At 38.6% G+C, this 24,869-nt stretch overlaps 1 protein-coding gene across 1 annotated transcript in view; it reads left to right on the top strand.

Annotated features, from left to right (window-relative positions):
- The window catches only part of UMAD1 (UBAP1-MVB12-associated (UMA) domain containing 1), a 240,832-nt gene that overhangs the window by 130,252 nt on the left and 85,711 nt on the right, over positions 1-24,869 (top strand). Inside the window, exon 4 of the mRNA XM_063637086.1 lies at positions 23,626-23,699. Coding sequence (XP_063493156.1) covers positions 23,626-23,699 — 74 coding nt within the window. The remainder of the gene's footprint in view (positions 1-23,625; positions 23,700-24,869) is intronic.

Raw genomic sequence — 24,869 nt, 5'->3', positions numbered from 1 at the left:
ATTTTATGCAGCAGACTTTGAAATAAGAATAGAAATGCCTTAATTTGCATCACAGTCTACAGTAGCAAAATAACTGTTTCAAGGTCAGAGGGAGCTTAATTTCTAAAAAAAAACACAATAACAAAACCAAACAGAAACCTATTGTGTTCACAAATAACCAAGATTTATTTGTACTAGACACTTAACCTTTATAACTTTTTATACAGATTGCCCAACACACTAGAAACCAAAATTTTCATCCTAAGCAAAGTAAAGATGCCAGTTTCAGGTTTGCTTTAAAACATTATTATATATTGATTTTCTGGAGGAGACTCTTAGGCTTTATTTCAGTTAGGGGAATTTGGAAGGCTGGTTGAAGGGAGGAGGTGAGTGAGGAGTTACAGCCCAAATGCTCTTACCATTTCCAGCCTTGCAGCCCTGCCCTGGGAGGTATTATAAGGAGGACGAGTCTGTATTAGATTGGTTGTTTTAGAGAAGAACCCGGGCTGCTCTTTCTCTCTGGCTCACTGATGGCTGCTCTCTACTGATTTCTTTTGTCTCTCTTCAACACAGACCCTAAGAAAACACTGAGAATCAGGCAATCCATTCTAAATGGCAAGCCGTGGCTGCAGCTTGATAGCTGGTGCTTTTTCTGTTTGCAAACTGAGTCCTCAGGTGCACCAAACTCTTCTTCCCCTTTCTCTGAGCAGCTTCTCAGGCTTAGATGCTACTCTGACTTCTCAACAGACTTCTGCTTCTGTAGAACATGAGCAATGTTGTTTAGGAAGGAATGGAGCAGAGTGTGGGGTGGATTAGAAAGGTAGAATAACAATTAAGAAACTGAGGCAGTTTTTAAGGTCAGAACAATTATGAAGAGCATTGAAGGTAGATAGCAGCAGGATGCAGCAATAGAATTATGGGACATGCTAATTACTAGAATCAGAATCAAAAAATCTGGATTCAAGTTCCAGCTAGCCTAGCATTGTGGGAAAGCCATTCTCTCACTTTCTGTTTCTTCATGTATAGAGTGGAACCTGTTCTACGTACCAAACAGGTTGTAAGTCTCAAAAAAGAAAGAGAGACAGAGAGCTTGAGAATGTAAACGTGTTGTGAGGTGGTATAGTTATGGAACTGTTTGACCCATTTATGTCCTTTTTTGGGGGAACTCTTGACAACCAAGGAAAGGGAATACAGCAAATATTAAATTTTACAAACATAGATTCTTTGTGAGTGCTCTTAAAGCTGTTTGATAATCTCACTACTTATCTCTGTTTGATTCCCAACCCACCGCTTTCTCATGACACCAATTTCAACTCCTGTCATCCTTCTCAAGCCCCAGGCCAAGTTCCTTCTATTTTAGAGTCAATAGATAAGCTCCTCCCTAATTTTGCCAGGAAGGTTGAACAAAGCCCTTGAGTTTCCCTGGCCACCATCTCAAAATGTATTTCTTCGCCTAATTTCAATCTCACTTTCTGTCTCTTCCTCACAAAGGTAACCTGTATCCTTATCACATTCTGATCCCATTTCTTCTCTAACCTTTCTTCATCAATTATTTCATGTCTTTCTCTTGTTCTTTTAATCTCCTCTACTGGTCCTTGCCCATAGCCAATAAACCCTCTTTAAGTTCATTATCATATATGTTTCTTCCATTTTCACTGCCAAAATTTTCCAAAGAGTGATTTGAGCTCATTCCTTCTTCACCATTCATGCTTTCTTTTGATCCATTTCAGTATGGCTTCTGTCTGTTCAAATAAGTGCATGAAAAGATGCTCAGCATCAGTAGTTATTAGGGAAATGTAAATTAATACTGCAATGAGATACTACTTGATATGGTTTGGCTGTGTCTCTACCCAAATCTCATCTTGAATTGTAATCCCCGTAATCACATGTGTCCTGGGAGGGACCCAGTTGGAGGTAATTGAATCATGGGGGCAGTTTCCACCATGCTGTTCTCATGATAGTGAGTTCTCATGAGATCTGATGGTTTTATAAGTGTGTGGCATTTTCCCTGCTGTCTCTCATTCTCTTTCCTGCCACCCATTGAAGAGGTGCCTTCTGCCATGATTGTAAGTTTCAAGCCCTCCCCAGCCATGCAGAACTGTGAGTCAATTGAACCTCTATAAATTACCCAGTCTCAGGTATTTCTTCATAGCAGCAGGAGAATGGACTAATACACTACTACACCCACTAGAAAGGCTAAAATGACAAAGACTGACCATACCAAATGTTGGTGAGAATATGGAGAAATTGGAATTGCACATATTTCTGGTGAGAATATAAAATGGTACAGTCATTTTGGAAGTTTGGCTGTTTGTAAAGGAGGTAAACATATGCCTACTATATGACGCAGCTATTCTACTTCTAGGTATTTACTCAGGAGAAATGAAAAAATACACTATGTGATTCCATTTAAATAAAAATCTAGAAAATGTGAACCTATAGTAATGGAAAGCAAAGTGGTTGCCTGGGAATGAGTGTATAGTGTTGGAAAAATGGATTACAAAGTAGTACAAGGGAACTTTTCTGGGGTGATGGATCATTATGTAGGTCGTGATGATGCCTTCACAAATATATATAAACTCATCAAATTTGATACTTGAAAATGTGTAATTGTTACACACTAATTATACTAAAACAAAATGATTTTAAAAAATCATAGAACTGCACACTGAAAAGGGTGAGTTTTATAGTATGTAAATTATCCCTCAATAAACCTGACTTAAAAAACAAAACAAAACAAGACATATGAATGAAGCAGCAAGTCACAAAGTTAAACATAAAACTAATGAAGTTGTAGAATGTAAAAATAATCTATCATTACATTAGGAAAAGTAGTTACGAAAACCACATTATTTACCCATTATACTACTCTATACTTTTTCCATTCTCTCATTTTTAAAAACTTCTCTTTTTATTGTCTGTTCTCTATTTTTCTTCTCTCTTTTTTAAAAAATACAATAGCTTGGGAATAATTTTTTTAAATACTAACGGAAAATAAACTTCAGGATAAATAAGGGAAAAAATAAAAATCTTTCAGTTTTCCTCTCAGATTTTTTTTCTCACATATTCTCATATACTTTTCTGTTCTTTTGGATCACTCTAGTGATTTTCTTCCTTCTTATAGCATGTATTCATCTGAATGCCGTCATACATGTGTGCATGTGAGATACCAGTATTTGTGTCAGGGGTTGTCTTAACTCATCTTTTTCCTCAGAGATAAGAAAATGTGTCGAAGTCGTGTATCTACATGCTATTGCATGGATAATAAAATAATTTTTTCTCAGTTTACTTTCAATTTTTTACATTTGTTTTATTTTCTTTTTTATTCATTTTAAATTGTAGGGTTTTTTTTGTTTAATCCTAAGGATAGTTTTAAGTACCTATAAACTTGAACCACAAATGTAATCAGAAAATAATACTTTAATCCTAGTTAATCCACGTTATTGACCTTCTGTGCCTACAAACCGCAACAATAGCAGAATGTCTTGTGTATAACCTCTTTTTTTTTTTTTTTTTTTTGAGACGGAGTCTCTGTCACCTAGGCTGGAGTGCAGTGGTGTGATCTCGACTCACTGCAACCTCTGCCTCCTGAGTTCAAGCAATTCTCCTGCCTCAGCCTCCCAAGTAGCTGGGACTACAGATGTGCGCCACCACACCCAGCTAATTTTTATTTTATTTTATTTTTTATTTTTTTTATTATATTTTAGGTTTTAGGGTACATGTGCACAATGTGCAGGTTTGTTACATATGTATCCATGTGCCATATTGGTGTGCTGCACCCATTAACTCGTCATTTAGCATTAGGTATATCTCCTAATGCTATCCCTCCCCCCTCCCCCCACCCCACAGCAGTCCCCAGAGTGTGATGTTCCCCTTCCTGTGTCCATGAGTTCTCATTGTTCAATTCCCACCTATGAGTGAGAACATGCGGTGTTTGGTTTTTTGTCCTTGGGATAGTTTACTGAGAATGATGTTTTCCAGTTTCATCCATGTCCCTACAAAGGACATGAACTCATCATTTTTTATGGCTGCATAGTATTCCATGGTGTATATGTGCCACATTTTCTTAATCCAGTGTATCGTTGGACATTTGGGTTGGTTCCAAGTCTTTGCTATTGTGAATAGTGCCGCAATAAACATACGTGTGCATGTGTCTTTATAGCAGCATGATTTATAGTCCTTTGGGTATATACCCAGTAATGGGATGGCTGGGTCAAATGGTATTTCTAGTTCTAGATCCCTGAGGAATCGCCACACTGACTTCCACAATGGTTGAACTAGTTTACAGTCCCACTAACAGTGTAAAAGTGTTCCTATTTCTCCACATCCTCTCCAGCACCTGTTGTTTCCTGATTTTTTAACGATGGCCATTCTAACTGGTGTGAGATGGTATCTCGCTGTGGTTTTGATTTGCATTTCTCTGATGGCCAGTGATGATGAGCATTTCTTCATGTGTTTTTTGGCTGCATAAATGTCTTCTTTTGAGAAGTGTCTGTTCATGTCCTTTGCCCACTTTTTGATGGGGTTGTTTGTTTTTTTCTTGTAAATTTGTTTGAGTTCATTGTAGATTCTAGATATTAGCCCTTTGTCAGATGAGTAGGTTGCAAAAATTTTCTCCCATTGTGTAGGTTGCCTGTTCACTCTGATGGTAGTTTCTTTTGCTATGCAGAAGCTCTTGAGTTTAATTAGATCCCATTTGTCAATTTTGGCTTTTGTTGCCATTGCTTTTGGTGTTTTAGACATGAAGTCCTTGCCCACGCCTATGTCCTGCCAGCTAATTTTTTTATATTTTTTATAGAGACGGGGTTTTGCCATGTTGGCCAGGCTGGTCTCGAACTCCTGACCTCAGGTAATCCGCCTCCCTCAGCCTCCCAAAGCGCTGGGATTACAGGCATGAGGCACCCCACCCAACCTAGTGTATAATCTGTTATGTGGACCCACATACTCACTGGCAAAATCTGATCTGGAGATTAACTGTCCTCTTTTGAGATGGTGGTTTTGCTGATTTTTAGGAAGAGACTATCTAGGGTCTCATTTAATCCTTGTAAGAGACAGGCTGGTTGCACGCATCTTGTCTAAGTTTGTAAAATGAAACTAGGTCAGATCAATTACAGATAGTTGTAACTTGCTCAAAATAGTCTGTAAGCCAGGGCTGTTGGTTATTAAAATACATTTTTTTCTCTTATCAAAATCAAAGGAATTAATTATTTCTCATGACTGTAGAATTGGAATATGACAACTTGAGAATCCTATCTTTTGTAGAATAGAAGTTATTTTTAAAAAAAAAAAAAAGAAATTCAGATGCTGCATGGTTTGTGTCTTTGGGTGTTTGTTGAGCTACGAGGCTGGGAAGTGAGAATCAGAATGGACAATCAGGACACTGTATTCAGATTTCACTTATAAAATGGGTTTGGAAACGAGGATGAAGGGCAGTAGCCAAAATAATCTCAAAGGCTGCTTCCAGGTCTTAACTACCAAGATTTGTAGCTTAAAAACGAACTGTTGGGAATTATAGAGGTAAACTGATGTGCTTTCATTAGAGAGGTGTAAAACTGGTTCCAAGTCCTTAAAAGAAAATAGAAGCAAAGCACCAAAGCCAGAAACAATTACACCAGCAGAATACTTAAAAACTGACAACAAAAAACTTTTCACAGGCACCCTGTTACACACGGTAATTCAGTTTGTTTTGTACAATGTTATAAAATGATCAGTATACTGTACTTCTGGTTAAGCAAAATAAGACCAAAAGTTGACACAGTATGCTGTCTACTCTAATTCAGTACATTCACCAAAAGGAGGTGAAATTAAAGATGAAGAAGAAATTAAAGAATTAAGGAAGAAATTAAAGATGATAAATGGATCCAGTTTGCCTATGGCAAACTGATAGTATGCCATTCTGAAGGTGGATATTGCTTATGAAGAAAATTTTGAGTGAATTGTTTCCTTTTATAATTGTATTAGAAGAAGTGTGGATCTTGACTCTAGGCAGACTTTAGTTTAAATATGGCTCTGCTATTTAGGAGTTTCATGATGCTGGGAACTTTTTAAACTCTCTTTTGTTATTTCCTTCCCTTGTTAAATCAGCAAAATCATTCCTACTCAATAAAGTTATTGGAAAGAGCTTATTATAAGGAGTTTGTCCCCTTTTGTGAAATTTTCAAGGAAATTATGATTTCCTTGACTTCAAATTTTCTACTTAAAATCTTTTTTTTTTTTTTTGAGATGGAGTCTTGCTCTGTCGCCCAGGCTGGAGTGCAGTGGCATGATCTCAGCTCACTGCAAGCTCTGCCTCCCAGGTTCACACCATTCTCCTGCCTCAGCCTTCCAAGTAGCTGGGACTATAGGTGCCCGCCACCGCACCTGGCTAATTTTTTGTGTTTTTTTTTTTTTTTAGTAGAGATGGGGTTTCACCGTGTTAGCCAGGATGGTCTCGATCTCCTGACCTCATGATCCACCTGCCTTGGCCTCCCAAAGTGCGGGGGTTACAGGCATGAGCCACTGTACCTGGCCTACTTAAAATCTTTTGAGGAAAAGTGCTATATCAGAAAATAAACAAGACCAACCCAGTTACATATTACCATATCACCTGAATATGTTTTACATTAGTTTCTGCCCCCCCTTCTTAGAAAGGTTCTCTAATTGTCTGAACTGTGTTGGAGTTTTTGTGGCATGTGTAGTATTTGTGGGGAACTTTTCCTGTATGGTCATTTCCAAGTGTCTAAAGAATCTGATATCAATCCTTCAGATTTTAGCAGGTAAAGAGAAAAAGACACCAATAAATCAAGTAGGCATAGAATTTTATATAAGAAGTGAATCTGGGTGTGGTAAAAAGTTGTGATAGAATGAAAACTTTCTGAACAATGGTTTGGGAGAAATGCAGTAAGACTTTTAAGAAGTCAATCATTCATTTACTCATTAAATTGACTATTTCTTCAATATTGATTGTGTATTCAGTGGAAAGAGGTGAGATGGAATGGGGAAGAATGTTCAAGACAGACAGAATAGCACACCTGAAAGGAAGCAGATTTGAGGATCTGAAAGTTGTTTTATGATTGGAGTGTAGAGTTGGAGCCAAAGGAATGAAAAGGGATGAGAGTTAGTCAGGGGACAGATCATCCTGGACTTATAAGCCATGAAAAGGAATTTGACCTTTATCCTAAACACAATAGGGGCCATAAAATAATTGTGGGATGGGGCAAAGGCCAGGTCTGTGTTAAGAAAGAGTAGGAGAATGGATTGAAGGAAAGAGAACAAGTGGGGAAAGGGAGATTGATTGTGTGGCCACTTGTGGAAATCACAGAAATCATGGTAGCCTAAACTTGAGTAGAGTCAGTGGCTTTAGAAAGCTGAATGTGGAGGCCAGCAAAGAAAAGAGCCAGCTAGCTGACTGACATGATGTGGGGAGTGAGGGAGGAAGAGGAAGAAGGGCAATTGGTGATACTTTTTCTTCCTTGACACAAAGAGTACCTAGGAGGAGAAGGTGAAAGGGGTAAAGGATTAGTTCCATTTTAGTTGGTGGGTTAAAGGAACTTGTGAGATGTATCTATCAATATATTTATCTCTATACCTATCTATATATCATATCCATGTATTCTAATCATCCTAACTATTCCTCTTATTTATTTTTTATTTTGAAATAATTTCAAACTTAAAGATCACAAAAACAGTACAAAGTGCTTTTTGTTTTTTTTGGAATCTTTTGAGAGTAAATTGACAATATGATGTCTCATTACTTCCCAAGACTTGAGTGTGCATTTCCTAAAAGCAAGGGCATCTCCTACATTTATGTTTTGTCCCAGTGATGTCCTTTACAGCAAAAGGATCCAGTCACATGTTGCATTTACTTGTGATGTCTCTTTAATCTCCCTCCATCTTGAATGGTTCCTCAGTGTTTCCTTGACCTTCAATATCTAGACATGTTTGAAAATTACAAGCTAATTATTTTGTAAAATATCCCTCAATTTGAGTTTGTCTGACATGTTTTGCAGTTAGATGCAGGTTATGATTCAGAAATTTTTGCTAGGAATATCACAATAATTATGTGTTCTTTTCATTGCAGTCTATCAGATGGTGCACAACTCCTGTTTGTTACATTACTGAAAATGTCAACCATCATCAGTTACTAATTTTGCTATGAGATGGGGAGGTAGATGCATAGTGTACAGATCAGCTGATGCTTTACAGAAGAGTAAACATTCAGTATTCCCTCCCACCCCCCGTAAGCCTTGTTCAGAGAAATATTTTTTACATAATAACTGTAATCTTTATTGTTATTATAATTTGTGTTATTGCCCACTGAATTTATTATCAGTTTAGTGGAGAAGAGAAATACTTTGCTCTTGCCTTAGATTGAAAGGCTCTCCCTATTGCCACTGTGCTCTGGTTTCCAGATGCCTTGCTCTCACTGGGATTGATGTGCTTTCTCCCAGGGTGAAGAGAGAACCTGACAGCCATAGGAGGAGGAAGGTTTGCCTCATTTTAAGTCCGGATGTGGTTAAAGCATGGGAGTGGGAGAAGAGAAGGGATTTGACTGAGACAAGTTGATTTGAGTGAAGTCGCTACTCTTAGACAACTTTGCATAAAACAGCTGGTTAGTTAATATGTTTCTCTTTTTTTTCCACGCTAGTCCTCCAAGCCTTAAAACAACTTATTAGAGATTAGAATTTTTAAAATCTGTTTTGCAATAAGGCACGTGTCCAGTTGAATTCTAATTTCACTAAACCTGCCCCCTAGGAAACCGCTGAACTTATTCGAAAACACTGAGTCATGATGATATAAATATATGATGGGGATTTAATGAAGTAAGTCTAATTTCAAGAATATCTAATTTATGAAACCAAGCAGTACTGTGGAATTTGTTGGTAATTAGAAATATAGGTTTAAAGTATATAAACCATATATAATTTTCTTAACTTTAAAGGAGTAAATGTTTTTGCTCTTTAACCAGTCTTGATATTAGTGATTCCTTCTTTTCAAACTGAAATGACTCCAGATTTTTTAAACAGTACTGTTATTTTTAGAGGAATTAAAAAAAAATTGTAAGTTTGTTGCCATGTGTTTCTAGTATAGTACTGCTTTGAAAAAATAGATGTTTTAAATTAATCAAATACATATTAGTAAACTTTAAAATACAGCATTGAATACAATATGATAAATAAAATTACTTTATCAAAATTCCTTTGGAGTCTCAGCCAACTTTTATATTTCATGTTATTTACCTCAAACTCCATTGTAACTATGCAGAACCCAGTAAAATCTCTTCTCTTTCTCCTTTCTCCCATATTGTCTTGTCCACAGAATACCAGAGACCTATCAGTTTTCCTAATGCAGCTTCAAAGTCACTATTGACTCCTTGCCCTGTTTCTTCTACCCTTGCAAACTTCTGGGAAGTATTTCCAAGTATCTTATAGCTGAGCTACCCTGTCCTTATTGTAGAAATCCTGTCCAAATTTCACATTAGAGTTGTGATTGTAGATCTCTCCTTAAGCCTTTTGTTCAGCTTCTGCCTTTCACCCAGGTCAAAGTGCTATTAATAAGCTTATTTCCTATTACCAAAGTGTATCCTCTTAAATTTCCTTCACGTAACCCATAGTTTCATCAGAAACTTAAATTTTTCTGAGACTTTTTCCGCCCTCTCTTGATCATACCATGTTTGCCGCGATGCCGCGGTCAGGAAACAGCCGTTTAGTCAGAGCCTACTTGGTGCCAGTCACTTTACCAGATGCTGAGAATATTGTGGCAAATAGACACATTATTGTCCCTGTGGAACTGATAGTCTAGTGGGAACAACAACTATTAAACAAGGGACTGCGTGTAATTAAGTGATTGCATATGTGTGAAGTGGTTTGGAGAAGAAGGAGAACATATAACTTGTAAAGCAGACATGGGTTTTATTGGGGTAGTCTTGAGGTAGTTGTGTTGAAGCTGAAGCATGAAGATTGAGTACATAATTGTTAGCTGGTTGAAATCTGTGTTGGGGAATATTTTAGGCTAAGAGTGGTCCCTTCTCTATCATCACATTTTACTCTGTAATCAAGCAGGTTCTCATACTATTTATTCTCATACTATTTAGTCCTGCCACTTGCTCACTGTCACCCAGTGCTTCTTCCTTCTTAATGAGCTCTTGCTTTTATACCTTTCTATATTTCTGATTTTATAGTATCATCCTATTTTGGAATTCCTGAGGTCAGAGTTTTCAAGCTGTTAGATTAGGATCTACCAGTAGCAGGCTCTCAATGTCTGATTTGTCCGCTGCCTCGTACCTGGTGACTCTCCTTTTCCTTCTCTCAACTCCTCAGATTTTCTGTGATTTCTACAGGAAGCACAGCCAGCAGTCAGGTAAAGGGGCTGGGGAGTTGGTGGGGGTGGGGACTTAGAATATTTGTTGATATCAAACCTCTCCCCACCAAAACACTTGAATTTCATTTGCAGCAACCTCCTCTTCCCATTCTAGTGACATCAAGACTTAAGAAGATTGAAAAATGTCCCATCTTCAGAGGAAATCTAGGTATTTTGCTCTAGATCATTAAAGGATATACGTATTAGCCCTGAAATTCTCCATAATCTGTAATTGTGCTTCATCTGTTACCTAACACTTTATATTTTCAATTTCTTCATTTACTTAAAAATTTCTATTTTTATAACCAGCAGTTTAAATTTTTTTAGAGTCGAGCATATTGATATGCAGTATCACAAACACTGTCAGTACTGGTGATATACATACAAGCAAACTTGCAGATACACATCAACAAAAACAACGTTATTGTACTAGTACAAAGTGGTCAAAGTGTGTTCCTCTGATACTGGTTATTATTTTTTTGCTGCAAGGCATAGTAGCTGGGCAGGTGGTCAAACTATTTCTTGTAGCCAGGTAGTAAGTCTTTTTATTGAGCCATAACCAATTCTACGGCAGAGAGAAAAAAAAACACATTTCCCTCACATGACTTTCCTTTTCCCTTTAAATATCTATTTATTAAAATAACAATGTGAATATGGAGTAGAGACTTATTATAACATCTGTATGAAAACAATTGTTAGAACAAAACTAAAACAAATTGAAAAAGTACCAATTTATTGTTTTAAATAGAGAAAAACATCTTATTTCTTAAATTTTTTCATTACTAGTAATAAAACCAATGTAGTATTTGCCACCTTAAACTATTTTTGAGTATATAGTTTATTTGTGATAAGTACATTCGCATTGTTGTACAACAGATCTCTAGAACTAAAACTGAAATTCTGTACTCATTAAACAAAACACCCCTTCTCCCCTCCCCACAGACCGTGGAAACCACCATTCTGTTTTCTGTCCCTATGAATCTGACTACTTTAGGTATCTCATATAAGTAGAATCATAAAGTATTTGTCTTGTGACTGGCTTATTTTACCTAGCAATGTCTTCAAGTTTCATCCATGTTGTAGCATGTATCAATTTCCCTTTAAAGCTAAATAATATTCCATTATATGTTTATACTACATTTTTTAATTCATTCATCTGTCAATGCAGACTAGGGTTGCTTCCACCATTGGCTGTTGTGTATGGTGCTACTGTGAACATGGGTGTATGTTCAAATATCTCTTTGAGACTCTGCTTTCAATTCCTTTGGGAACATTTACTTAGTGAGCCCCAATCTTCATACGGAGTTATCTATTCTTTACATATTAGAACAATGTGGGCGGAATCGATGAAGGAAGGAGGAGACAGTGACTGTAAAAAGTAGGCAGATAATAGTCTGTCCACTGTTTAAGGCTCTCTGTCTGCTTCAGTGTTTCTCAAAGTGTTGTCCATGTACCACTTGCATTAGAGTATCTGGGAAATTTTGATTCTTAGGCCTTTCACCAGACTTTTCAAGTCAGACTCTCTTGTGAGACTCAGGAATTTGCACCCCAGGGGATTCCTGTGTACACCGGAATGTGAGATGCACTGCCCTACTGGTAACTAGACATCCCAGGATTTATCTGTGTTTTTGCAGGTGAAAACCCTGTTCCCTGCTACTAATAGCACCTTGCTTTTGGGGGGCACATCCATCCCATGCCAGCCTATGATTTTCACTTTATTCTGTCTGCATATTGTAGCCCAACTAAAAGTCTCATAAATAAAGGAGGGCAGCCCTGAGTTTATAACCCTAAACTTGGATTCAGGCCCATTCAGGCCCTTCTTCTCAGGCTCCTAATGGTGATTCACTATTGCTGTGTGTCTGCTTCTAGTCAGTGGGCCAGTGAACAGGTTAGAACTTCCTCCCTCTGGCCTTGTAGTGTTTAGGCTTAGCTGAGTTGTTAAAGGGACCAAATCTCTTTCCTGATATGAACATTTTAAGTATGGCATAGCAAATTTTGATCCTAATTAGGGCAGTAATCACGTTCATCTTGTATAGCTGAATGACGTGTGTGACATCTTTAATAAAACCAACCAGCTTCTGCATTTTGAAACTGAACTCTGCCTTCATCTAGTTATCACATTGTGCTATCTCTAACATGTGTTTTTTTCTTCTGATTATTACATGATCTGTGATTTGCAAGTGACTTTTTTTCTTTTTTTCTTTTTTTCTTTTTTTGATACAGAATCTCGCTTGCTCTGCTGTCCAGGCTGGGGTGCAGTGGTACGATCTTGGCTCACTGCAACCTCTGCCTCCCGGGCTCAAGCAGTCCTCCTGCCTCAGCCCCCAAGTAGCTGGGACCACAGGCCCACACCACCACACCTCTAATTTTTGTATTTTTAGTAGACACGGGGTTTCACCATGTTGGCCAGGCTGGTCTCAAACTCCCCACCTCAGGTGATCCACCTGCCTCAGCCTCCCAAAGTGCTGGGATTACAGGCGAGAGTCACCGTGCCCAGCTGGAGCATATTTTATTTTCTATTTACATATTTAGGCTTTAAGCTGTACACACCAAAAATATTTTTTTATGGCAGTCCTGTTTGTCCTCAGCAGAGTCTGTAGAGCCTGTTGTCAGTGTAATGCTGAGAACAGCCCTTTGTAGAGCTTTCTATTGGCAATATTTTGGGATTCAGGCTGAGGAATGGTTGACCCAACTTATGCTTCCAGCAGTATGTAAATTTACTCTGACATGGGAAAGATATTAGCAGCAACAACAAAAAAAATCTTTCAAGATGCAGATTTGTACAGCATAATACAGTATTGTACAAGTGTACATATACAAAGTTAATTTGGCCTTTTCAGTTTCTAGTCTTCCAGCCTAGAAGTAAGAATTGTTTTTAACAAAGTGTTAAATGGCTAAATTGATGTTTTGGGGTTCCGTCAAGATCTTCCAGAAAAATTATTACCCCATAGCTACAAAGTAACAAGACTCAGAACTAAGGACATCAGTGAAGCCCAAGACAAGTTAATTAAGAGCAGGCCGGTAGGACTGACCGGTGGATATGACCTCATTTAGATTTGTTGGTGTTCTTACTTTCCAGATTAAGCAAGCTTAACTATTCAGTGTGGCCCAATGCTTTTAAAGTAGTAAGCATGTTTTTGAGCTGTATAATTTGAATAGCAATCACATTTAAAATCTAACATGGTGCCTAAAAGTTGTATAGAAATATGTGTGAAAATTCACTAATATATAAGACTACCTGTTCTGGTGAACCCTTAGTTTGAAACTTTCTTTATATTTTAGCAATCATTTATAATTCTTTTTATTAGCTCTTAGTGAGTGTGTATGCAGCATTTTCTTTCTTACTGTCCTTCTCCCACCTACAGTCAAATCAACAGATGTTTATTGAGCATTCACTTTGCATGTGCCAATTCTTTCCTTTGCCAATTTTGGGTGTTAATAATTTTGGTATGCTAATTTATTACATGCTCTGTGCCATTTTAATTTGCTTTTCTTTAATTCACAGTCAGCTTGAACCCTTTCCTATATTTGTTTGCTAACTGCATTCCTTCCTCTATGGCTTAGCTGTTCCTATTCTTGGCTCATTTTCCTTTGAGGTTATAACAGTTGTCAACAGAATCCTGACCAGGCTCCTGGGCAAGCCATGTCTTAACCAATTAGTACTTTTGTTTTCTCTCTATGCCTCTTTTCTTCATTATGGTGGAAAACAGACAGGGATTAAATGGACAGAATTAGAAAAAGTAGGAGGAGAAACTAAACTGAATTGGAAGAGATTTAAGTGTAATGTGTTTAAAACTGAATTGGATAACTTAACTCAAGCTTTGATAAGTAATGGGAAGCACCATGATATTATGGAATAATTTGTCATTGTCAACAGACTTGGGTTTTAGTACCAGGTCTGCCTCTGTTAAATGAATACAATAAAGCCTACCTCACAATGCTGCCAGAGCATTTAATAAGATTACATGTAAGGACCTTCCCCTCTCATCCTCTCTGTCTTAGTTTGTTTGGGCTGCTGTAACAAAATACCATAAACTGCGTGGCTTACAAACAACAGAAATTTATATCTCACAGTTCTGGAAGTTGAGATGTCCAAGATCAAGATGCTGGCAGGTTTGGAGTCTGATGAGGGCATGCTTTTTGGTTCGTAGAAGGCATCTTCTTGCTTCATTTTCACATGGCAGAAGGGGACAACCCAGCTCTCTTCAGCCCCTTCTAAGGGCACTAATCACTGATGAGGGCTCCACCCTCATGACCTTATGACCTCCCAAAGGCTCCACCTCTTACTACCAACACATTGGGAATTAGGTTTCAATATATGAATTTTGCGGGGGTCGGGGAGGACACACACATTCAGTCTATAGATTCTCTGATGCTAAATGAGCATATCACTAATTGCTACATGCAAAGACAAAATAGCAGTCGAAACCAAGACCTTACCCTGGCTTCCCATCCTTCTCTGCAATTAGTATCTAATATGTTTTCCCATTTAATCTTTATAACAGCCTTAGTATGTATCATTATTCCCATTTTTCAGATGAGGAAATTGAGGAACTGAGAAGTAACTTGTACGAGGTCATAGATTTGGTAAAGGATTTGGGTAGAGTTCTGTCAGATTTCAAATCCATTCTCTTTCCACAGTGCCAGGCTGCCTAGAATAATGAGTATGACTGAAGAATGAAAAGGAGTTAATGGTGTGGCCATTCCCCTGTTCTTTCCACTACTTCACTTGGTGAATGACTAATAGGCAAACACTCCCAGAGGGTATTTGCATTTTAAAAGCGAGCTCATTAACCCTAATGAATCTCTAATTAGTGGAATTTGTGGGGGAGATATTTTTAAGTACTGGGGCTTTCTCCTGTGTCTTCAAGGTGCCTGGCTATCTTTTTCTTCTTTATAGATGATCAACTATTCTGGAATCAGAATCGTGTAGCAGAATGCAGTCACATACTGCTAGTCTGCCCCAAATGCATTAACAGGGAGTCATGAATTAAAAGGCAGCCATGAAAAAACATTGAAAGGAAAAAAGTGTGGGTTAGCATTGTCTAAAATGAATGTCCAAAAGCAAATAAATTTGGCCATATAGAGAGTCTTCTGAAGAGTCAGATGAAAAGAATATATTTTATAACCAAATTTAACTTTATTAATGTTATATCAGCATTTCCCATGGCGTGTTAATGAAGCTCTGCAAGATGTTTAATAGGTGTCAGATGAATAAAATGGCTCCACAGTCAAATACACTTTGAAAAAAAATTTTTTTTTAAGTTTCTTCACTGCAGAATTTCTTAGATGCTAAAGTGCATTAGGAAATCAACTGGAAGAGAACTTGCATTCTGAAGGTTTTTCTCATATTTTTTACCATAGAAATATTTTTTTCCATGTGAACCCCTTGCAACCAGTGTTTCATAGATTGTATTCTCAGATACAGAGTTCTAGATAAATCATCTTTAATTAAAGAAAAGAAAAAGAAAAACAGTTTTCTGTATTCACAGCCCTTTGCATGCAGACAGGCTCCAATGCAGTCCACAGCAGCCCATTTCCAGTCTTGTTGGGCTAACGGGCATGCCAATAATAACAGCCCTCTTCCCCAAATGAGATCTGGCCAGTCGAGGGGCGGGGAGAAAGGAACAGATGGAGACCAAACTCTCATCTTTATTGCCTATAAAGCTGGTGTTGAAGAATGTGGCTTATAACAAGGAGCAAAAGGGCGTCCTAATCTGAATCCCAGAATTAGATTGAGTGTGTAAACCAAAAGTAAGATCCTAAACCGCCACAACAGACTGAACAGAGCCCCTCTGGGCCTGAAAAACTGAATTCCCAATTATGACAGGAGATCTTGTTATACACCCTCCCTTTTGGAGTTTAGGAGCAACTGACTAGCATTAATGTTAAAAGAGAGATTATAAGACTGACAAAACAGACTCTTATTTTTATTTTTTAGACTCCGTCTCAAAAAATAAAAAAAAAAAACAGACTCTTTGTAGCAATAAGATACCAAATTCCAACCTGACACTGGTATAGGACCTCATGACAGATAGCAGACCCTGAAGGAAATAAAAATGTTTTACCCTAGAATATATTTCCTTGACATATTTTGAAATGGCCCTGCAAAGCTGTCTTTTGTGGGGAAAATTGCATCTGTAGAGAATCTCCTTCCCTTTCTAGATCTTTCCCAGATCTAGGAGAGATTAAATGAAAGGCTGACACCTTTAAGGTCTGAAGAGAGACACTTAGGATATTCTCTATAGGGCTGTTACCTGAAGGCGTCATCTACTTAACAAGAACCTTGGGTTCCACAATGCCCTTTTTCTTAACTCAAGCATTTACTTCTAGTCTTTAGACAAAGCTGAACTCCTTCAACCAACTGCCAATCAGAAAATCTTTGAATCCAACTGTGACTTGTAAGAACCCCTACTTTGAGATAGCCCAACTTTTTAGGCTGAACCAATATATACCTTACATGTATTGATTTATGTCTTTGCGTGTAATTTCTTTCTCTCTAAAATATATAAAACCAAGCTGTAACCTGACCACCTCAGGCACACTTTCTCAGGACCTGAGACTGTTTCCTGGGTCACGGACACACACATTGGATCTGAATAAACCTCCAAATATTTTACAGAGCTTGGCTTTTTTGTCAGCTAGTTCCACTCAGTTACAGAATATGCTGAGCTGGCCAGGCTTTTCCCCAAGTGGGAGGATGTTTCTGTGGAGGATCAGAGCAGACAGCAACATGCTGCCTGTGTTCCTTGATTCTTAAGAGAGAGGCAAGGAGAAGTTACTGGAAAGGAATCTTGATCTTGGGGAGGGTTCTTAGATCTCCTGCAAGAAAGAATTTGGGATGAGTCCACAGGGTGCAGAAAGAAACTTTATTAAGCAAGTAAAGGAGTAAAAGAATGGCTGCCCCATAGGCAGAGCAGCTGCAAGGGCTGCTGGTTGGCTATTTTTATGGTTATTTATTGAAGGATGGGTTATTCATGAGTTTTTAAGGGAAGGGGCAGGGATTTCCCAGAACCGAGGGTTTCTCTTCCGTTTAGACCTTATAGACTAACTTCTGGATGTTGCCATGGCATTTGTAAACTGTCATGATGTTGGTGGGAGTATTGTTTAGCATGCCAATACATTATAATTAGCATATAATGAACATTGAGGATGACCAGAGGCCACTTTCGTCACCATTTTGGTTTTGGCTTCCTTCTTTACTGCATCTTCATTTATCAGCAGGGTGTTTGTGATGTTTATCTTGTGACCTCATATCCCATCTTGTGACTAAGAATGTCTAACCTCCTGGGGATGTGGCCCAGCTGGTCTAAGCCTCATTTTATCCAGATCCTATTCAAGATAGAGTCACTGGTTCAAAGGCCTCTGACAAGGGGACAGAACCACTTGCGGCCAAGTCCTCCCAAATGCAACACCCAGTGGACAGGAGAGTGGAGAGAGGCCTGAGGTGAATGTTAATGGAATTTCCTCCATGTTGAAGGAAGCATAAGGGAAGTGACCTCACAGGGTTAACAGGAATTCTGAACAGAAATATATAGATATAATTAAGCATTCTTCCGGCTGTACTTTGAGCCATTTCTTTTTCTTTTTTTCTTTTCTTTTTTTTTTTTTGAGATGGAATTTCGCTCTTGTTGCCCAGGCTGGAGTATGATGGCATGATCTCGGCTCACCACAACCTCCGCCTCCTGGGTTCAAGTGATTCTCCTGCCTCGGCCTCCCAAGTAGCTGGGATTACAGGCATGCACTACCACACCTGACTAATTTTGCATTTTTATTAGAGACGGAGTTTCTCCATGTTGGACAGGCTGGTTTCAAACTCCCGACCTCAGGTGATCCACCTGCCTCAGCCTCCCAAAGTGTTGGGATTACAGGCGTGAGCCACCGTGCCCGGCTGAACCATTTCTTTGTAACCAAAATTTATGTAACACCAGATACTGACCATTTGTATCCCCATTGTTCCTATAGATAGGATTCTGGTTTTCTTTCAAGATAGTATCCCTGACACTAGAATCCTAAGCTCTTGTTGAAGAATTACTTAAGCAGATCCTGGATTCTAGTGGAACAACTAACACCAACCAGTTTAAAGACCCCCACAGAGGAACCAAATCAGCAAGAGAATACCCTTTCTTCATCTCCCTGCCCCATGACTTCACCCTGCAATTTTCAACCAGTCAGTGGTCTCCACACTTTGGCCTACTCCAAAACCCTTAAAAACCCTACCCCCAAACTCCTCTGGGGGACAGATTTGAGGTTTCTTCATGTCTCCTCATTGGTGGCCCTAAGATTAAAGTTCTTTTACTGCTGCAGCCCAGTGTCTCAGTATATTAGTCTGTTTATGTTGCTATAAAGGAATACCTGAGAAGGGTAATTTATAAAGAAAAGAGGTTTATTTCGCCTCAGGGTTCTGCAGGCTCTACAGGAAGCATGATGCTGGCAACTGCTTCTGGTCAGGGCCCCAGGAAGCTTACAATCATGACAGAAGGTGAAGGGAAACCAGTGTGTCACGTGGCAAGAGTAGAAGCAGGAGAGATGCCAGACTCTTAAACAACCAACTCTCACATGGACTAATAGAGTGAGAACTCATTACCACAGGGAGGGTACTTCATGAGGGATCTGTCCCCATGACCCAAACACCTCCCAGCATGTCCACCTGCAACATTGGAGATTACATTTCAACATGAGGTTTGGAGGGGACACACATCCGAATCATACCACTCAGTGTATTGACTTACCACATGCATGGACAATGAACCTATTATGATTACATAAGGAGTGGGAACCAAGTGTCTGCCCCATCACCCACCTGCCACCAACCCCTTCAGACAAGCCTCCTCTGGGTGACCTAAGTAGGATTTGGTTCCTCTCCCATCACTGGAAATTTCTGTCCTTTCCAATTTCCTTTATACGTAGTGCTCACTCTTCAGCATCATTTCTCCCCTCAACCATCCTCACCCAGTAGAATGGGATCATGATGGTACTCTAATGACCATTCCTTTCTCACCTCCTTATATAGCTGAAACATCATCCAACTTTTTTTTTTTTTTTTTTTTTTTGAGACGGGTCTCACTCTGTTGCCCTGGCTGGAGTGCAGTGGTGTGATCTTGGCTCACTGCAACCTCTGCCTCCCAGGTTCAAGCAAATCTCCTGCCTCAGCCTCCCCAGTAGCTAGGGTTACAGGCACACACCACCACACCCAGCTAATTTTTGTATTTTTGTTAGAGATGGTTTCGCCATGTTGGCCAGGCTGGTCTTGAATTCCAAACCTCAAGTGATCCACCTGCCTCAGCCTCCCAAAGTGCTGGGATTACAGGTGTGAGCCACTGCGCCTGGCCATCATTCAACTTTTTATCCCAGAAAAGATGGAAGGCGTATATTTCTCTAAAACAGACTGGAAAACTACAGGCTGCCACTTGTTTTTGTAAACAAAATTTTATTGGAACATAGCCACACTCATTAGTTTACATATTTTCTATGACTGCTTGTGACTACAATGGTAGAATTATGAAGTTGTGACAGAGACCTTATGACCTGCAAAGACTAAAATGTTTACTATCTGACCCTTTACAAAAAAAAATTTGCTAACCCCTCATCTAAAATATAGATGAATTTCACCTCAGTCCTTTAAATTCTAAAAGAGCTTCATTAGTATGTATATGTAGCCTTTATCATTTACTCACTCTAAATAAAAACTACATTTGAAACAAAGAAAATCGCATGGCTGTACTATAAGGACAATTTTTATGTCTTGTAAAATTGTTTCTAGCCTTAAAAACTTCCTCAAAAATATGAAGGGAACTGTGTATTTGCTTTGAAGGAGCAGAAGGAAGAATAAAGTCTTGCATCAGTCAGAAGTATTTGATGTCACCATTGAAAAGGGAAGAAAACAGATAATCTGTGGGGCCTATGGAAGCAAAAAGGAGTAATGAAAACTGTCTGCAGGACAAGAAGGCACAAGATCCTGCCTTCAGAGCTCCCTATCAGAGCCCTTGGCTCCTCTCTTCACACCCTGTTCCCTAACTCAGAGTCTAGTTTCCTCCCACCTTGGCCCACATGCATTGGAACTGTTCGCCAGACCACAGAATCCCCAGAGATGTCAAGAGACTGGGTTCTGCTCCCATTGTGACTGCTTTCTATGTGGGAGACCTTGGGCAGGTCACTGAGTGCCTTTGCCCCTTAGGTTTCACTCTCCTGTAAATTGGGGGTGGGCAGAGTTATCTTACTGTGCTTGCCCGACAGTAATCAAATGCGATGTTTTTTAAAAGCCTATATGAAAGGTAAGGTATTATGAAATTGTCAGTGTTTTTGTTTTTGTTATAATGTCTGAGTTGCAAATGAAATTTATCTATCTAAGATATAAATTAGAATTAACTGATATTTGAAAACTTAAGTACCTTATTTCATATTTCTCATACCCATTTTTGCTTATTTATTTTTATAGTATTTAACTTTTATATGGATTAGAGAAAATACAGAAAATAACTGAATTTTTACCATAATAAAATAATTGTTCAAGGGGTGGAAAAAAAACTTCAAAAATTATATTTCGTTGTGACCCATTCTTTTCTGTTTGTTGTTTGTTCAGCTTTCATTTTTATGCCTTTGTTTACAGAGAAACAATCTTGCAGATGGCAGTTTTCGTTGTAATCATTTATTGTCCTATCTGAGTCATCGCCAGACATGGCATTTCAGTAAATAGTGATTCTGCGATTGCTTCCAGGCAGATGTGTTGTGTGAAGTTAAGAACACTGGCTGATAACCTTTCTGGTTTTTCAAGCAGTAGGGAGAAAGTTTTGTGCAGATACTCACCTCCACGTCAGAAAATGGCGAAGGAAGGACTTTGTGCTGCATGATTTTAACCAAATGTAGTGTTTGTGTGACTGGATGGAATAGTAATCTTTTTAAAAGATAAATAATATTTCTTCGAGTAAAGGACCTTTTATAGTGAGTTATACATATTTTCTTAGAAACATCATGCATGTGCATTGTTAAACACAACCTTGACCTTGTTGTACAGACATTTGTATTATCTTGGCCACTCAGGTTCCTGTGGTCTCATGCCTATAACTAAGCAAACCAAACTCCTCATGCGTTGGTTTCTCCAGTGTAAATTGGAGGTTCTCTTATCCCTCACTTTCAGACATAGGGGATTTCTTTTGCTTCACAAATATGTTTTTACAAACATGTATGCTCAAATATAGTTTTTATTATGTATCATAAAGTCTTATCTTGTCACTGTTTTTATCTGAGATGGAGTTTCGCTGTTGTTTCCCAGGCTGGAGTGCAATGGCACGTTCTCAGCTCACTGCAACCTCTGCCTCCGGGGTTCAAGCGATTCTCCTGCCTCAGCCTCCTGAGTAACTGGGATTACAGGCATGTGCCAGCACATCCAGCTAATTTTGTATTTTTAGTAGAGATGGAGTTTCACCATGTTTTGGTCAGGCTGGTCTCGATCTCCTGACCTCAAGTGATCCACCCACCTTGGCCTCCCAAAGTGGTGGGGTTACAGGCGTGAGCCACCATGCCTGGCCTTGTCACAGTTTTACCATCAACTACAAAGAGAAGTTCACTAATTTATTCAACTAATGTTTATTGAACACCTATTGTGTGCTGGGCCCTGCCCAACAATAATGATGTTGCACAAAACAGAGAACAAAGTAATAGGGTGGAATATGCATTGTAAACATTTTGTGGGTTAATTTATCTTAAATATGTAAGCTACCAATTTAGTTCTTGTTTCATGATTTTATAATTTAACAGGCTTATAAATATTTTTTATTACTTTAATCAAACTTTTTTTTTAATTGCAATAGGTTTTGGGGGAACAGATGGTGTTTGGTACATGAGTAAGTTCTTTTTTTTTTTTTTTTTGAGACAGAGTCTCGCTCTGTCGCCCAGGCTGGAGTGCAGTGGCGCAATCTTGGCTCACTGCAAGCTCTGCCTCCCGGGTTCACACCATTCTCCTGCCTCAACCTCTCCGAGTAGCTGGGACTACAGGCGCCCGCCACCACACCCGGCTAATTTTTTGTATTTTTTAGTAGAGACAGGGTTTCACCGTGGTCTCGATCTCCTGACCTCGTGATCTGCCTGCCTTGGCCTCCCAAAGTGCTGGGATTACAAGCGTGAGCCTCCGCGCCCGGCCAAGTTCTTTAGTGGTGATTTCTGAGATTTTGGTGCACCCATCACCTGAGCAGTGTACACTATACCCAAAGTATAGTCTTTTATCCCTCACCCCCTCCCACCCTTTCCCCTGAGTCCCCAAAGTCTAATGTATCATTCTCATCAACAGGCTTATATTTAATCCTTCACAATTTTCATGAGACTCTTCCTTGATTATAGCCATTAGTAAACTAAACTTTTGTGTTGCATATGGAGAAGTTAAGCTTAGACAAGGTTTTCTTACTTTATCTCCAGTCAAGACTCATGACTTTTCCTTACATTAACAAATTTCTAACCATTAGTGTCAGCTAAGCCATCATCCATTTCTTTGGTAATCTTCCCTGCTGTGGACATTCCTAAGATTGCCCAATTTTAAAGAAAAAGCAATTTACAAATTGCTAAATTAGCATCTGATTATGCTTCAAAGAAGTAGGCTAATAGGTAGTCTCTATCATGTATTAATCACAAACCATTAGCGATAATTAATAAAATGGGCCAATTATGAAATTCTGCTTATACTTACCCAAGTGTGTTTGTGTCTATCCTATGTCCTTCAAGCCAGCCTACTCACCAACTTCATTTAGTAATGTTACCCAGTCAGGCACTAGCCTTAGGAATCAAAGTATTAAATGAAGGCTAGTTTATGCATTTGTTCATTATTCTTTCCTGCTGTAAGGATTATCTGTCATCTGGTTAATTATTACATATAAACATACACATCTACTCCAACGCAAATCCACAGACACACAAACGCTTACAAAGAGTAAGCCTTATGAAAAACTAACTTGGAGGACAGTTATCCATATCATAAAGAGTTTTTATTTCAACATAATTTGCCTTAAGTCATAAGCTTTCCAAGTTTATTTGAAATATGACTTAATTTATAAAATATGAATTTATTTGATTTTTCCAGAGTAAATCTAGATAAAACAGGATACATTTAGGTTGTGTGTATATGTATTTATGAATGATATATGAGACCTGTTTATAATTACTGTTTTTAAGTTAGCTTGTTTACTTTGAAACAAGGGAAATAGTGGTTTCTTCCATGATGTGAAATGTATAATAAAAGATACTTCAAACAAATAGCAAGTAGTTTGGCCTCAGTAATATGGTCAAGTTTTAAAAACAGATATATATTTTACTTCATAGGAGATACAACAGATGAGCAAGGAACGGCAGCAAGAGGCAAAACTTCGGACATAGAAGCCAACCAACCTTTGGAGGTAAGTGAAACAGAGTAAGTCCTTTTCGGTGAAACTGAACAAGTCACTATGATTACTTATGCCTCCGAGGATAAATAGTAACTTCTGCTCTTGCTATGCCATAGGTGCCTGAATACAGGGAAACAAGTGGTCTGCTGAAAGTCAGTGGATAGCAGTACAGGGAGTGCCTTGCCAAGTGCTAAACTCTTTTAGTGCTAGAAATGAAAACTTTCTGTTAAAAACAAAACAAAACAGAAATCAAGTCCTTCAGTTAAAACATTTAAACTATTTTTAATTGAGTGATTATTTACTAATATATTTCAATAAATAGGCAGTACATTAACTTGTAGAGAAAGGCTTAAAAATATTCCATTCAGCCGGGCGCAGTGGTTCACGCCTGTAATCCCAGCACTTTGGGAGGCCTAGGCGGGTAGATCACGAGGTCAAGAGATCAAGACCATCCTGGCCAACATGGTGAAACCCCGTCTCTACTAAAAATATAAAAATTAACTGGGCATGGTGGCATGTGCCTGTCGTCCCAGCTACTTGGGAGGCTGAGGCAGGAGACTCGCTTGAACCTGGGAGGCGGAGGTTGCAGTGAGCCGAGATCACGCCTCTGCACTCCGGCATGGTGACAGAGCGAGACTCCGTCTCAAAAAAAAAAAAACATTCAAAACTCCATTGCCTTACTAGTTCCAGCATCAAAGTACACTCCTTGAAAGTATTCTGTAGAAAAACTAGGGTGTTTGTTCTTTTTCACATGAGAAAACTATTTGCTCTCTAAGGGTTTACATGAAAATGTAGTTAGGATACTTTTGAAAACTATATAGAAATGTACTAACATTATTTAATCACCAAAATAATCATCTTTAAGACTTAAGGGGAATGTTAAGTACTAGGGTGGAAGGATTATCTTGAAATTTGAAACTTTCTACGTAGTGACACACCTCTACCTGTATTCTAGTTGTAGCACATGAGGGTATTGCTGCATACAACTAGAGGGAGGTCAGGGACCTGGCCAGTGTGATTCACCGTGGTTCCCTAATGCGTAGCCCACAGTACGTAGTTGAAAAGATTTGTTAAATGAATAAGTACAATCATGAGTAATAAGTAGAGAGTAATATATTTTTAAGAGATATTTTTATTTTTTACATTTATATTTTTCACCGTGAACAAATATTTTACAATCAA

This window comes from Symphalangus syndactylus, chromosome 3, assembly GCF_028878055.3.
Source record: "Symphalangus syndactylus isolate Jambi chromosome 3, NHGRI_mSymSyn1-v2.1_pri, whole genome shotgun sequence".
Classification (NCBI taxonomy): domain Eukaryota; kingdom Metazoa; phylum Chordata; class Mammalia; order Primates; family Hylobatidae; genus Symphalangus; species Symphalangus syndactylus.
The sequence above is the reverse complement of the archived record's forward strand: the minus strand, read 5'-3'. Positions and strand labels throughout refer to the sequence as shown.